The 16233-nt window shown below is 46.9% G+C and overlaps 1 protein-coding gene across 1 annotated transcript in view; it reads left to right on the forward strand.

The window, feature by feature from the left end:
- Nucleotides 1-16233, forward strand: part of lrp1bb (low density lipoprotein receptor-related protein 1Bb) — a 229017-nt gene that overhangs the window by 142387 nt on the left and 70397 nt on the right. Inside the window, exons 29-38 of the mRNA XM_030344004.1 lie at nucleotides 799-1026; nucleotides 1696-1870; nucleotides 2492-2586; nucleotides 4095-4244; nucleotides 10341-10481; nucleotides 11202-11327; nucleotides 12016-12147; nucleotides 14407-14541; nucleotides 15257-15386; nucleotides 15904-16030. Of these exons, the coding sequence (XP_030199864.1) occupies nucleotides 799-1026; nucleotides 1696-1870; nucleotides 2492-2586; nucleotides 4095-4244; nucleotides 10341-10481; nucleotides 11202-11327; nucleotides 12016-12147; nucleotides 14407-14541; nucleotides 15257-15386; nucleotides 15904-16030 (1439 nt within the window). The remainder of the gene's footprint in view (nucleotides 1-798; nucleotides 1027-1695; nucleotides 1871-2491; nucleotides 2587-4094; nucleotides 4245-10340; nucleotides 10482-11201; nucleotides 11328-12015; nucleotides 12148-14406; nucleotides 14542-15256; nucleotides 15387-15903; nucleotides 16031-16233) is intronic.

Here is a 16233-nt window from a genome sequence, read left to right on the forward strand (position 1 = left end):
GTATGCTTGGGAGGGAGCTGTATATGTTTTCCGTTACATGGGTTGAGCAGCAAGAGAGAGGGTGGGACTTCCGAGCATGCTTGAGAGGGAGCTTTGTGTGTTGCAGTTGCATGGGTTTAGCAGCGAGAAGGAAGGGCGGGACTATCAGTTACATGGTTTTAGCAGTGAGAGAGAGGGCGTGACTTCCGAGCATGCTTGGGAGGAAGCTATGTGTTTCAGTTACATGGGTTAAGCAGCGAGAAGGAAGGGCGGGACTATCAGTTACATGGTTTTAGCAGTTTTAGCAGAGAGGGCGGGACTTTCAATAGTTTCAACTGACTAGTGTTCACTTATTAGACGTTTTCCTGATATTAAGTAATTCAAAGAATAAAGACCCAGTTATATAATTTCAGTACCCAAACGAGCCAAAGTATTTGTACTCCCCGGCTATAGATTTATTTTAATACCTTTTTGATATTCCCCTACAAAATTATGTGACAGTCGTATCCAGCTCATGAATAACTAGAGACGTCATTAGCATTATTTAGCATATTAATAATGGCTCTGACATTTAAATGTACGCGGCAGCGGGGCAGGCTTTGATACAAATCTGAATTTGCGCTGCGTTATTAATGTCGCCATCAACCGCTAAAAGTGATCACCAACATTTTAGCCCTTTCTAACTTTTATTTGGAAAAGGAAAACAATGACCGCCGACATCGTCTCGGCCACTGTTATTTTGTTAATAGATTATCGGCGAGGACACTCCCTGCGCTAACAACTTTTTAAAAACATTTTTTTCATTTAACGGTTCCCCAGCGCTGAAGAAGTTCCTGCTGTACGTGCGGCGCTCTGAGATCCGCGGCGTGGACATGGACGACCCGTACATGAACGTGATGACGGCGCTGACGGTGCCGGACATCGACGACGTGACGGTGGTGGACTACGACGCGCAGGAGGAGCGCATCTACTGGGCCGACGTCAAGACGCAGACCATCAAGAGGGCCTTCATCAACGGCACGCAGCTGGAGACCGTCATCTCGGGAGGTACCGTGCATGCACGCGGCACGCACGCTCCCAGACAGACGCACCGAGAACGCAGCCATGCATGAAAGCACACACGCACACACACGCGTGAGACACACCGATAATGCACCGACACGAACACGCGCACACACCACATCGATAACGCACAAAGAGGCGCACACACATGGGCACACACACCAGCAACACGCACACACACCCTCAAACGCACACACACATACTCAATCTCACACACACCACTCAAACACACATGCATACAAGCACAGCAAAAACAAAATACATAATACAATAAATGTAAATATTCAAATTGATGGTTAAATATAACATGCAGCACTGAAAGGAAGGAGGGAAGAACTAATGTTTCTATTGTTATTGTGTCTGATCGCACACAGTGACTTACTGCTATATTTTCAGACCCATAATTACCCATTTGAGCAAAGCAAGCTAATTGATAGCGGTGTCATCTCGCATAAACAACCAGCATTTGTGCGTTTGTGTCTCTGTGTCTGCGTGTGTGTATCTGTGTCTGTGTGTGTATGTGTGTCTTGAGTCTGTGCACGCATGGCACAGACGCTCGGTTAATCAAGGCAACTGAATGTATCTGATGTCCCATCTTCATGCAGTGACACACCACTCCCCCCCCCCCTTCTCTCACTCCCCCCTCCCCCCCAGACATAGTGAACTGCCGCGGCCTGGCGCTGGACTGGCTGTCCAGGAACTTGTACTGGCTCAGCACGGAGAACGATGAGTCACAGATCAATGTGGCGCGTCTGGACGGCTCCCTGAAGACCTCCGTGGTCCACGGCATCGATAAGCCCCGGTGTCTGGTGGTGCACCCCGCCAAAGGGTGAGTGGATTAGAGGGGTGTGCGGCTCGCTCGGGCCCCGCCCCGGGCTGCGTGCATAGCCTTAAATGAGGGGAATTAAAGACCTGCGGATTGAAAGCTAAGGAAAGTCATGAGGTCCAGGCGAGTAAGAAATAAACTAAGACGGGTCAAGACAGGAATATTTTTTTTGTGTTTCGTGTTTCGAAGTAGTGTGATGCCTCAAAGGGCGTTGAACCAAGGTGTCGATGTTGGGGTGTTTCGCCGGTGTGGGCCGTTTAAAAACCCGTGCTCCACTTTCAAGCCAACTGTCGTTTTAATCCGTGTTGTCTTGCTGCTTTTTGACAAGCTATGTTCTGCGTGCTGACGTAAATTCAAGGGTCCGTTTCCCAAAGCTCCCTGGGGTTTTTATAGCATGTTCAGCCCCAGGCAGTATGGTTCTTTTGTGGGGCGGTGTTTGTCTTTACTTTAGGGTTTACAAAAAGCAGCAGTACATTAGCTTCGACGGCCCCTTCTTTGTGTACTTCTTGCATGCTAATTGGAGGCAACATGCCGTGACATTCATTAACTATGCATAACACCTTGAGGAAAGCTTGTGCCTGGAATGTTTGCTAACTGGGCTCTTATTTCGTTCTCCAAACACAGGAAAATCTATTGGACCGACGGCAACACCATCAACATGGCCCACATGGACGGCAGCAACAGCAAGGTTCTCCATCAGAACCAGAGGGAGCCAGTGGGTCAGTGGGCCTTTTGACGATTGATTGATTGTTCGCTTGATTGTTGTGGAAAACAACCGTGTAATTTGTCAGCGAAGTGGGTGCCGCTTCATTATTTTGCTCTTCGACATATTGAAATGAAAATTCTAAGTGTGTGAACGCTCTCCCCTTGCGAGATGGATCCATATCTGTGTGTGCGAGCAGTTTCGGTTCAAAGATGGAAAAATGTGTGCACGTCTCTCCATCTTGAGCAGTTGTTGTCTCTCACACACACACACACACACACACACACATGTACACACACAGGCACACACACAGACACACACACACGCACGCACGTGTACACACACACACACACACACACACACACACACATGTACCCGCACACACACACACACACACACACACACACACACACACACACGCACAAACACACACACCTCAAGGTCAAGTTCTCCCTTTCACTTTCACAGGCAAAGCGAGCCGCCTGTTCCGCTGCATTTCCTCCCCCTCTCCTGGGCCCGTCAGCAATCCAGATAGCAGGAGTGTAGTGGTGGTGGTGGGGGGGGGGGGGGGGGGGCGGGGGGGGGGGGGGGGGGAATATGGCTCGCCATATTTCACCGGCTTCATTTATGATTATGGGACGAACCCGGGGACAAGAGTAAATTAATGGCGCGTTGTGACTGTGAATCTGCCAAAGATAAATCCAGCACGCGGACGGGAGACGTCAAGACATGCACAATTGAAATCGCTTCCAGTCGCCAACGCCAGTCGATGCATTCCGTCAACAACAAAAAATGAGGTCCGTAGGGGGGGAATGGATTTGAGAGTAGTCATCGGCTGGATGGATGGATTATTGACGGTGCCGGCTAGGGGTCACATAGAGACGTTGGCTCTAGAGGAGTGCCTGCCGAAGGAGCTGGGACACCACCACACACCGCCCCTATATATATATGAACATAGAAATATATATGTGTATTGGCCTAATACTTAGTTTACAACATTTACCCTACATGTTCTGGACATGGATTCTGGGTTAAAACCATGGTTGGTTTATGTCATATGTGTCAGAAAAGAATCAAAGTAGACTGATAGACTGACTGATCAGTTAGAAGTTTGTTATTTTTTCTGTTTTCTCTGCAGATTTCATCTGCTAGTTAGGGACGACGAAATCTCTGAATTTACTTTGGCTCAGTAAAGTATTCTCTATTTGTTTTGAAACAACATTAACACAGACTGTTGCTTTATTCACCTAAAAGTGACTTGAGGAAGTGATCGACTTTGCTGCAGCGGTGTACAGAGAATAAAATGCGATTGATCTCAACCCTAAAATAAAAAAATAAAAAACAAGAAGACCATCCGGCTGCATTCAACCGGCCACCTACTTTCCTTTCATTCCCCCCCCGTCATCCACAAACACCACACCGACACAAACACACACGTGTCTCCCGACACGACACATGCTCACCAGCCGCCGAAAACACCCTTCCCTCTCCGTGTGTCTCTCCCCCCCCCCCCCCCCCTTCCAGGCCTGTCGTTCGACTATGCCGCCAGCAAGCTGTACTGGATCAGCTCCGCCAACGGCACCATCAACAGGTGCAACCTGGACGGCAGCGGACTGGAGGTGCTGGAGGCCGTGAAGAAGGAGCTGGCCAGGGGCACCGCTCTGGCCGTCATGGGTGAGTGCAGCTCGTCGGGCAGAGACCATCACGTCTCCCTGGTGGATTCGACGGGGAGTGCAGAAAGGGATTAGGTGTAGGCTGGGCTAAGCGGCCGTGGGTAGGGAGGCGTGCAGCCAGGCCTGGCCCTCGCTGGGCTTTGTGGGAAGCGGTCCCGGGTCACGGGGTAATTAAAACACTGTGTGGCGGTGATTGATGATTGGGAGTTGTTTTAATTTTTTCTGACCCCACCGCCGGTAATGAAAAGGGAGGTGGGTGTTCATTACGGCTCGTTTGGCGGTATCCGGGCTAAGTCCGATATGCCGGCTGATCCATCAACCGCGAGGTTCATTGAGAAAACTTCCGAAAGGAATCACCCGAGCTGACTTGTGGCGGCCCGGCGATGGGACACACACACACACACACACACGCTCACAGACACAAACACACACGCACACACACGATCACTCATACAGCCATTTAGATTTGGACATGAGTAGAGAATAAAGTGCAATGAGGGCCAAGCAGATGAGAGGGGATCCACCAGAATGTGGCTGTGACTGGCTCCAGATGGCTCCAGAGAGGACGGATCAGTGTGTCTCTTAAGACACTACTTTAGTTTTTTGCCACCACGCAGCATCTGTGTTTTTAATTACATTTTGTATCATGCGTGTTCTTTTTTCTCACTTATTTATTCATAATTTTTTGCAATCGAAAACATTAGAATTAAAAAATGACTGCACCATCCATACTGCTGCAATCTGGAGAATGGGGAGCATGTCGTTGAGTTGTGACAATACATTCAGCTTGCCAGAATTGGTAATTAGTAGGGGAGCGTACATACTGAGCAGCGGCGCTGGGTGTATCTGTGGCTGGGTGTGTGCGTTGTTTTGTGTGTGTACGTCTGCTTGTGTCTTGGAGTCTGTATGTATGCATTTCTTTGTGTGTGTGTGTGTGTGTGTGTCTGTCCCTCTTTTTTTGTGTGTATGTGCTTGTGTCTTTGTGTGTGTGTGTGTGTGTGTGCGCGTGTATGCGTGTGTGTCCTTTTGTGTGTGTCTGTGTCTTTGTGTGTGTGTGTGTGTGTGTGTGTGTGTGCGCGTGTATGCGTGTGTGTCCTTTTGTGTGTGTCTGTGTCTTTGTGTGTGTGTGTGTGTGTGTGTGTGTGCGTGTGTGTGTGTGCCTGTATGTCCTTTTGTATGTGTGTGTGTCTGTGTCTTTGTTTATACCTGGCTGTGTGTCTTCATGTGTTGATGTGGGTGTGTTTGTCAGTGTAGCGGTAAGCCCCCCACCCCCCTCCCCCTGCTGCTGTATTCGATTTTGCTTCATTAAGAAAACAAACAAACACGCAGCAGATAAACAAACAAAGTAACCGGGTCTTGTCGAGGCACGCTATTAACCGTGACAGGTCCTCCTTTACCTTTTGAGGTCGGTGTCAATCAGCCCACACTCAGAGCTTTAATTAGTCTCCCAGTCGAGCCCAACCTCGGGGACACGCCCACTGCACCCCCATTGTCTTAGAAACCTGCGTGTCTCCTACTCTATACACAACAAAACCACAAAAGCCACTGAGGTATATTGGCTTGTTATCTGATCGGGGCACGGTCAAGTAATTGAGTAGTGGAAAAGCTGGCCTGCTCCCCCCCCACACACACACACACACTCACACACACAGACACACGGAGACGCACATAGACACACAGGCATCAAAGGGACGGAGACTTCATTACAGCGTTTCACAAATGGCGTTCAGAACGCAGGACGACAGGGACTAATGGCTTACCTTCCACGCAGTAGCAGGTACAGCAAAACAAAGGAATGATGTGTTTTAAGTCACCATCCATCACTATTAATGACAGCGTCTTGTTTGTTGGCCCGAATGGCACCGCGGCATGCCTCCCATATGCCTTGCAGAGCACTGGTCTGAGAGGTTCCCTTGTGTTGTACATATGCGCATACGCATCTGTTTGTTTAGGATATTATCCACCATTAGCTTCAAAAAACGCTGTAGTCAGCTTGGCTCCCCATGGGGTCCATACGAAGCACATAAGACACGAACCACAGAACAGATCTGGAAAAACAAAATCACTGGATACAATAAACATAATGGAATTGCGACCACATTATCGCAAAACAGCATGAACACATTCAGACATGGTGCATGTATAGCTGCAGCTCTGCTTCCAAGAGTATTTGGGTAATTGCTGCCCAAAATGCACAAGAATGAAAGGCATATTCAATAAGTGAGATATTGAAAGATTTGTGTGCTTCAATATATAAGCACATAGCTGTCTTCTGTGTTTATCTGGAGAATAGGGGAAATGTGTTGATATCATTATTAAAACTGTGGCGTGACGAATTAAACTGCATGGTTTCACCACAGTAATGCTGACTTCATAATGATAAAATATTTTGATTTGAAGTTCATTCAAGCAACGGAAAGCTACACTCATGTAGAAGATGTAGTTGTAGAATGGACTATTCGTTTAATGTTAATATGGCTCTTTCTCATTAGGCACCATGTCAGATAGTTAGACTGGCAATTAAATATTCTGCTTCACTGGTATTTGCTGAACAACACAAACCACAAGCCAGATGCACTGATCCTTTCCTAAAAAAACATCAAAATGTCTGCGATAGACTCCTCTGGAGGATGGTCATCCATCATCAATAAACACGTGTGTCATATTTGTGTGGTGCTTTATGTGGTCCGAATGCTTTCAGTGTTCTTTAACTGGAGAGCATTGTTTTTCAACCACTGTGATGTTGTTGTTTTTGGTCATTCCTTCCTTGGACTTAAAACACTCAAAAACACTCAAAAATATATAAAAAATTGCCTCACAGTCCGTTTGCTGTTGCACCCTCTGTAGCCAATGTTCTGCGGCGGTCTGAGTCAAGCTGAATAATCTGTGAAAAAGAGTGTGGCTTTTTTTGGGTTGTATTTTTAAGTATCTGCCTCCTTCTACTTGTGGCGATGCAGTATAAAATGTTGATTTTTCCCATCCCTATGGGTTCGCTGCCCTTTTCCTCTCGATTCGTTTGGCTGCTACCGTGGAGGACATGATATTTTAACCCGAGTATTTGCTCTGCACACCGAATCTCCGACGCTATTCCTCTGCCCGAGTTTTGCCTCACTTCCTTGTACAGCAAGAGGTAATTGTTTTATGCTCTAATCCTAATCAAAGAGGGGTTTGATTAGGATTGCGATACACATACGCAGACAATTATTGTGTGTAGTATAAGTATTATTTGTTTTTGCAAAGAGATTAGCTCATTAGCTCGCTTGCTATCGATAGGCAGCCCATCAATGAGTTTGGTCTCCCGTCTTGGGTCTTGCACCGTAGCGCCAGGGCCAATCAGAGCTATCTAGCATTAATTAAACATCGGTTCCTTATCGCCCAAGCCTATTGGTCTTGATCGATGGGCCCTGTGTTTATAGTGCTCAGGCTCGGTCCGACGTGTCATCCGGTGCAAATAAAGAAAGATTGAGATCTAAGGGCGCAGTACTGGGGTCGGTTGGGGCCTCACAGCAGGACCCAGCAGGGGCTTAACAGGCAGAAGCAAGCAGAGCTTTCCTAAAGGTTATCCTCCGCGCGGAGCAGGGAGAGTGCACTGAGAGGGCAGAGGCACACCGCTGCCCCACGCCAGAATCCCAATTCCGCTTTTTATTTTGTATTAAACACGTGTGATCTGGGGTAGCCTTGGAAGTTCGTAACACAAACCTCATATATCACTCGTCCGAATACGGCCTCCCCTCATATGAATGCATCCCCCTATTAATAATATTAATAAAGCACACTCTCCCCCAGCCCCCACCATTTCACTGACACGCATCCCTTATATGAAAACACGACCACCAATACGAACACACCGCACTAATACAAATGAACAAACTAACACAGAGCTACAATGGCAGTCACCTAAAAGGTCATTCTCATTTTATTGTCATTAAAAGTTGAGAGCACGTCCAACATTATTTCATTTGATGATATTGATTAAAATAAACGCAAACTTTTCCTTTTCAGGGCTGCAGCGAAATTAAGTCACACGTTCCTTCGTCCATTCATCAAGAAGTCTTGACTTTCCGTTCTGGTTTCAGTTAATGTCATTGCGGTTTAATATAAGTTACTGTTTTCGTATTCTGTGTTTGTGTCTTTAAATTGGAAAGGAGCGTGTTTGTATCGGGGGGATGAATTTGTATGCGCAGGCTGTGTTTGTATAGAGGGTTTGTATTCATATTAGCGCTTGTGTTTTACACTTCCAGACAACCTTAATCATCCCGCATCGCGGCTATATTCAAACCCACACTTTCAGCAGGGCAAGACCAAAGAGTTCGCAGATCAAAATGAAAAGAACTTTGTGAACCGCACTATGCTGCGATGTGTGATTCAGGTGGCAAAAAAGTGTGTTTTGGTTTTGTATTAGCCCTAGTTTGTTTGTGTTTTCGTCAATTTGATCCTTTCTTACTTTTTGTTTGTGTTACTCAGCGATTACTCATGCTAGATGTGGGAAAGGGTTGTAATGAAGGCGCCGTTAGTGACACTAGGTCGATCCTCTCTAGGGCCCTCAGCTCTGAGGTAATTGGATTTGCCCCCGGCACGAGGTGAGCGGTTCCTTTTTAGGAGGTGCCCGAGATCCATCAGCCGAGCCTGGAATAAAACTGACCCGGCAAGTGGTGGAAATTAAATATGACGGGCCACAAGTGAGCAATCGCCGCCGTGTGAGCCGCGGCTCCCCGTGGCATCAAATTAACACGGGGCACACTGCTCATCTAGGCTAGCCTGCCCTGGGGGGTCAAATGTTGGGTAAACTCTGTGTACCGCGTCAATCTCATTCACGGGGGGCTTTGTCGGATATCCTCCAAATGAGATTTACCGTCTTTAGAATGACAGCATTGGGGCCTGGGGCCGAAAGTGAATGCACATCGTATCTATGTTGCCTTTTTCGTCAGTGAAAAACATTGATATGGAAAAATAAACATAATAACATGGTAAGTTCAACATTCTAGCGGTTGCTATTTTAGCATTCCTTGAGGGCATTAGAAGTGTTTTTATTTTTAAGCGACTTTTGGACGTATCAGAGATGCTTGCCAAATCATTATCCAGTATGCAGGTTGCCCTCACTCAGAAAAGCATCGCTTTTATGGAATTACCAAGCAAACCACTGAGTGAAGTCAAGTACACAATAATAATGCAAATAGGAAAAAAGGCCATGTGAATTCCTCCAAAATTCCATTACATTTTATATTTTTATGATCTTCCCGATATTTATCCCTTCCATCCATATTTTCTGTACAATGTTTTATATAGTCCTGGCTTTTAATCTTCAGAAATCAACTTTTACACTGTATACACTTTATTACATCTTTGAGTATTTATCATGATTTGATTTCACATGGATTTCTAAGTGCCCTCTTGAATTACAAGGCTTGTAAATTAAAAGGAACACTATAAAAACAATAATATACAAGGACAAGTTGATTGTGCGGTGTCTATAAAAAGAACACTGTCTCTTTTGAATAGCTGTACTGTTGTGGCCATTCAGACAAGGGATGTGGCTTATACATATGATGCCTGACGCCTGACACCCTGTTCATTGGTCCATACCATTAAAAGCCAACACAGCCCCTTGACTTTCAACCAAAGGGTAGCGCACCAGTGGATTAGAGAATGGAAAAGCCCCATCAGGCCTCAGTGGAGAAGCCCTGGCTAAGTCCCCAGGTCTCGACTCCAGGGATGGACGTACGAGAGAAGAGAAGGGGATAGGGTTAAGGAGCGAGGAAGGGATGGGGGGGGTTTAACAGTGCTGATGATAGTGAGGATCTGAAGCTGTGTGTGTGTGTGTGTGTGTGTGTGTGTGTGTGTGTGTGTGTGTGTGTGTGTGTGTGTGTGTGTGTGTGTGTGTGTGTGTGTGTGTGCGTGTGCACGCGCGCCTGCCTTGATGTCGTGCACCCATGCCTGAAGCTCACCCTCCATGCTCACGCTGCTGTAGCCTGTAGGCTATCCGCCACAGAGAGCTAGCTAGTTGTCTTCCAGCGTATGCCGCAAAAAGGATGGATCTTTTTTTTTTCTTTTGTGGGTTTTCCTTCAATTACGTTTTTTTCCACTCTGAATCTCGCAGGTGGGAAACTGTGGTGGGCGAACGAGGAGTCGGCCCAGCTGGGTACGGTGAACAAGAGGGACGGGCGGAACCTGCTGGTGCTGCGCAACAAGACCAGCGGGGTGGTGCACATGAAGGTGTACGACCGCGAGGGTCAGAGAGGTAAGGCCACTGCACGCCGAGGCCTTCCCGCTCGCACTCACTCAAGGCTTAGTTAAGGTTCAACGTTGAGGCAACGCAAGGGGGTTTATCTTCATGTTTATGTCTTTGAGTGTGTATTATCCCTGTCAAAAAAACTAATAAATGAACGATGAAAACAAACAAGAAAAGAAACGACAGTACAGTTACGCTTTCAATACCCAATTGATTCTCAACAACAATTTGGGCTAATTACGGTCTGTTGTTTATGTGTCGTCATTTATCAGCGTGTCATTATGTATTTGGGATGTTTATCGAACAACACATTACAGTGAAATTGCAATATATGTTCTATTAATCAATGTGATATTCTGAAAATTGACCTGTTTAAACTGATTTTATAAGTTTATAAAGTATATCGACCGACCAGTTGCAGCACGGTTTTGCCCGCAAAACAAAAATGAAAACACAAACCTTGCTTAAAGCGGAACCGTCATGCTAGGCTATTTTCTAATGTGAGAGAGGAATGCGTCATACACGTCTTTACAGAAGATTTACAGAAAGCTGCCGGAATTTTATGATCAATTTGATACATTTTTTGCTAAATAATTTCACAGAAATTATGCCTAGTGCTCCTATAAGTGTACTTGTGTGTGTAGCATTTTGTGAATCTATGTAATTGAATTGAATTGAATCCTCCCTCCTCACCCTTGTGTGTGTTTGGTGCTCTTCCTTGGTGATCAGGCAGGAACCCGTGCCAGGCCAACAACGGGGGATGTTCCCAGCTCTGTTTCCCCACCTCGGAGAACTCGCGCAGCTGTTCCTGCACCCTGGGCTACAACCTCCGCACCGACCGCATGTCCTGCGAGGGTGCGTGTTGTCTTTCCCCCTGCCCTGCCACGCGGCCTCAGGGCAGAGCGACGAGAATTGCTGTTGTAGAACAGGATGTGGTTACATTCAGGGGTCACTCTAGGGATGTTCTAGTTCGATAGAGATAAAATTAAAATTGAGTAAAATCTGGAGATGTGATTTTGAAACAAGCTGCAGTCTGTTTGTGGAACCGGTGCAGAGGTGACTAACACGTACCGGTAGTTCCCTTAAGGGCCTAGGTGGTTCACGCTGGTTGGATGCGGAAACCACCAGCTGCCACCATTCTAAGTCAATGGGAAAATGTAGATTTCATCCTTGTAATACAAAGCAACACTATTGTTTGCTGTTTGGTTGGTTAGGCTCAGTTGCTAGATCATCACCCTATTATGCATTTGGAAAGGACCCGTTGGACAGTCGGATTCAATATTAATGAGTTTTGGCACACTGTGAGGCGTTCATTCTATTCCCGCCCTCAATGTGACAAATATAGAGTGTTTCAGCTGGAGGTTTGCAAAAGAAAAAGGCTGCGAAATCTACAGCTTCAAAGCGGTCCTGTGCAAACTAATTAGTGATGCCGCGGACCTAAGCCTACGTCCATATGTTTTGCATATGTCCACGCCTCCGTGTGTCCATGTTCTGAAGGTATCTGGCTCGGAATTGCTGATTCTCATTGGTTCCTCTTGTGTAGGCGTGGACTCCTTCCTGATGTACTCCATCCACGAGGGGATCCGCGGCATCGCCTTGGACGCCAACGACAACACAGAGGCTCTCATGCCCATCACCGGCACTCTGTTTGCCGTCGGAGTGGACTTCCACGCGGGTAAGGCAGCCGAGTGCAAACGGGGAAAGGAAAATAAGCATTAAAAATAGCTTGAGTGCAGACGCCTGGGCTTTCTCTCTAGAAAAAGTGGACCTGATTCGTTCCTCAGGGTTTGATTAGTGATAGCTTGGAGCTGAACCCTGATGGTGTTAATACTGTATATGTATGGTTAGGTATAATCAGTCTTACTCTTTCATACCTTCTGAGTCCTGCTGACACAATCACCAACCTTCCTTTTAGTTAAGGTACATATTTGTATGAACCTTTGCTTGAAATTTTCCCACCCACTATGAAGGCTCAAATACCTCAAAATATTTTTTTGCCCGGCTGCATAAAACATCACACGCATACCGCCTGTAATTTCCGACCTTGCTTCCTTGCTGTGAAACCCATTTGTAATCAGATGTGTAAGGGCCACAGAGAGAGGCGAATGAAAGGGAAAAATGTATCTTTTTATTTTCATAGCGGGCTTGTAACATTTTGAATAATGGCCTCTAAGCTTCAGGAAAGCAGCGTGGCTGAGAGAGTAATAAGTTGACATATTGAAATGGAACCTCAGCCGTGGCTAACACCCAGACCCCCGGCTCTCCCTCAAGTCCCCGACCGGTCCTGAGCCAATGATATTATATCAGATAAAGGTAATAACAGCTGCATTCCAGTGTGCGCCCACCGCCCGGACCTGCCAGCTATACCCTGCTGCTGTTTGCTGTACGCTCGGCTCCCCACGCATAATTTATGTGATAAATATGATCGATTTATTTCTCCGGCAAATGCTATGAATATACTAAAGGCTGGTTGCGTCGGTGTTGATAGACCCCGCGGTGTATGGCTATTAATAAAAGGGAGTGTACGGGCACTCACACATACTTATTCATACACAGACACGCACACAAGTGCACACACATACACACGGCACATCCAAATAAAATGGGAATATCACCAAATAAAATGACTCTTTACCTCACTGTACTGTGAAGCACTCAAGGTGTCTCTCCACCACTATTTTTTGTTCAACTTTTTTTATTTATTTTTTACCTTTCCACACAAAGTCCTGAGGGCCAACAGGGGCAAGTAGGGCCCTTCATCACCCAAAGTAATCATCGTGGGCCACTCCGTTATCTCAAAAGCAACGCCACGAGTGCCTGAAATCTATGCAGGGGTAACCGAAAGGTCAGTAGCAATCTCAATGTGTGACCGTGGTGTCGGTGAAGCCGGGTAAGTAGGGGAATAACCGAGCTGAGCTCCCCCCCCCCCCCCCCGACTCAAATCAAACGTTGCCTAGCTAGCCAAACAGGTTGTGGCCCGCCACCCCCTTTGTGGCGCTGCGTAGGTGAGAACATGCAAATGCTCCACTAAGCCCGGGCAGGGTGAGAGCCGATAGCCGTCCGGCATGTCATTTGCATGGCATTATGGGGAGGGCAGAGCCACGGAGGCGTGAAGCGATGATGGCCCTTCAGCTGTTTCCTGTCGCGCACTGGATATGTGCTAACGCAGTGTGAAGACAACATCAACAGTGGAGCACAAATAAACACATTACGTGACCTCAACGTTTTATTAACTAGCCGTCAACTGACGGATGCGCAAGAGAGGCCAGGGGGGTAGAGCGAGTTCTTCGTCGCAGAGGAGGCATGAGCAGCGCAAAGCCCCCTCCGTGATCATGGGACACTTTTTGCCCCCGATTCTGTTTGCGAAAGAGCTTAACAATTGGATCTTTAACTTGTATGTGTTGTAATGAATTTATGCCGGGGATGATGACCAGCATCCATTCTGAACAGAATCAGTGCAGCACATTATGAAAGAGGGGGGGGGGGGGGGGGGGGAACAATGTATACTCGAGGGTGTGGATGTGATTTACTTATTAACACACATTGCATATACAAACAGTGCGGTGAAACCGGAAAGGGGGTTCTATGGCCATTTATAACACAGGCACTCACACACACATTTGCATAAATCTGAAAGAAAACCACATTAGGGCTCATGCCAACGATTGCCTCCTTCCTTTGAGACCGGTGTGTCAGCAGAGCGTATGAACTATGTGGATATTCCCTTCATCATAGCTCACATCATAACCAACGCTTGGCCCCATTTGGTGAAATGGACCGTTCTGCAGTAAAACACTGCAGCTCCCAGAGCACAGTGTGTTCCAGGCTTAATACTATCTGTGCGAGTGCGTGCGTGTGTGTGAGCGTGCGGGCCTTCATCGTCAACTCATTTTCCTCCCTTTTGCCCGACCAATGGGCACGCCCCGTTCCACAGGAAATGACACGGTGTACTGGACCGACATGGGTCTGAACAGGATTTCCAGAGCCAAGCGTGACCAGACCTGGAGGGAGGATATCATCACCACGGGGATCAGCCGCGTGGAAGGCATCGCCGTGGATTGGATCGCTGGTGAGTAGCGGCCGGGAGTCCATCCGAATGCAAACGGTGTGAGAAGCAGACATAGGAAGAATATGAATCTCGAGCACTGAATTACTGGCGGGTTTACAAGTTGTTGTTTTTCAACACGTTTTTAGATTTGGATTTATGTAGCGCCTACGGAACGCGCCTACACATCTGTAAGTAAGATGTTCTCCGAGAGATGGTAATGGTAATTTGCGTAAACATGCAATCCTTAATGTATGGATTTTCAAACCATGCACACGCGTAATAATAATCAGCGGCACAATTTGGTCGTTCAGCTCAGCAAAGCAGTAAAACTCCAGACTGATGGAAATTGTTATTGTGTCTTGCCAAAAGTTATGAATTGTAATATCGCAGCCTATGGCCTCATGGAGAGCAGTAAATGCTTCGCTTGAATGCACATAACTCTAATCATTGAGACAAAACACAGTTTCACGACCAAATTCAGTCGAAGCAAAGGCAAACAAAGCATATTAATTGATCTAGAAGTGTTCAATGTGGGACTGTAAATGGGAAATTGAATTCTCAATAATAAATAGCAAATATTGCCTCCTTATTACGCTCTGTCTATCATTTAAGTATTGATCTGCTTGGTTCCGTTGACAACCCATCCCTTCTCATTTCAGTTGTCACTTAATGGAGGAATGGGAAATCCCAGCAGGTTACCACGTGGCCGTTTCATTTTCATAACTCTATTTGACAGGAAACCTTTACTGGACGGACCACGGTTTCAATCTGATCGAGATCTCCCGTCTCTCCGGCGCCTACCGCTCCGTGGTCATATCCGAGGGGCTGGATCAGCCCAGGGCAATTGCTGTCCATCCTCACAAAGGGTTCGTACCTCTTCACAAAAGACTAAAAGCATCCATGTCGACACCACATGGGCTGTGCGGTTGTCAATGGTTTCAGCTGTGATCAATAGCTTCCCTGTTACCCGAGGCACAATGCTTTCAAAGGAACTTATTATAGACAGACCCGCCGGCAGCCCTTTTCCCATCAGAAGAGACTCAAGCACCTTCAGAAAACCCATATAAAGGTGTTGATGGATAGTGAATGAATGCATTCTTGGCCGTGGGTGCACGTTTTGGAGCACAGACAAAGAACTCTCACCCAATGTCATCAAGGGCGCTAATACTCTTTTAAGGAAGAGCAGAACTCGGACATATTGCATGTTGTGGGAATAGGCTATATATGGATGCCCATTAGATCGTAATCATGTGAGGGATGTGAAGAGGGATAGAAATGGGTCAGTGTGTGTACTTCTCGATCAACTCTAGAAAAGTTAGTTTTTTCTTCTGTGTGCTTTCGAGCAACGTGTCTGACGTCGTTGTGTATGGCTCCCCCCACTAGGTATCTCTTCTGGAGCGAGTGGGGGCAGAACCCCTGCATCGGGCGTTCACGCCTGGACGGCTCCGACCAGGTCACCTTGGTCAACTCGGGCATCACCTGGCCCAACGGCATCTCCATAGACTACGAGGTAACCGTCTCTCTGCTCTTCTTACGACGGTCCCCCGAGTGCATCACACAAACTGAAAGCACAGCTTTCACTAATTTAGATTAAGACTTCACGTCTGCATTATCATCTCCCATTTTTGGCAATACTTTGCTTCTTTAGGTCACCATTTTCAGTACATAATTGATTGTTTTCGCTGAAACAGAACTGGATTGGCTCCAATGACA

Source organism: Gadus morhua, chromosome 20 (genome assembly GCF_902167405.1).
Source record: "Gadus morhua chromosome 20, gadMor3.0, whole genome shotgun sequence".
Taxonomy (NCBI): Eukaryota; Metazoa; Chordata; class Actinopteri; order Gadiformes; family Gadidae; genus Gadus; species Gadus morhua.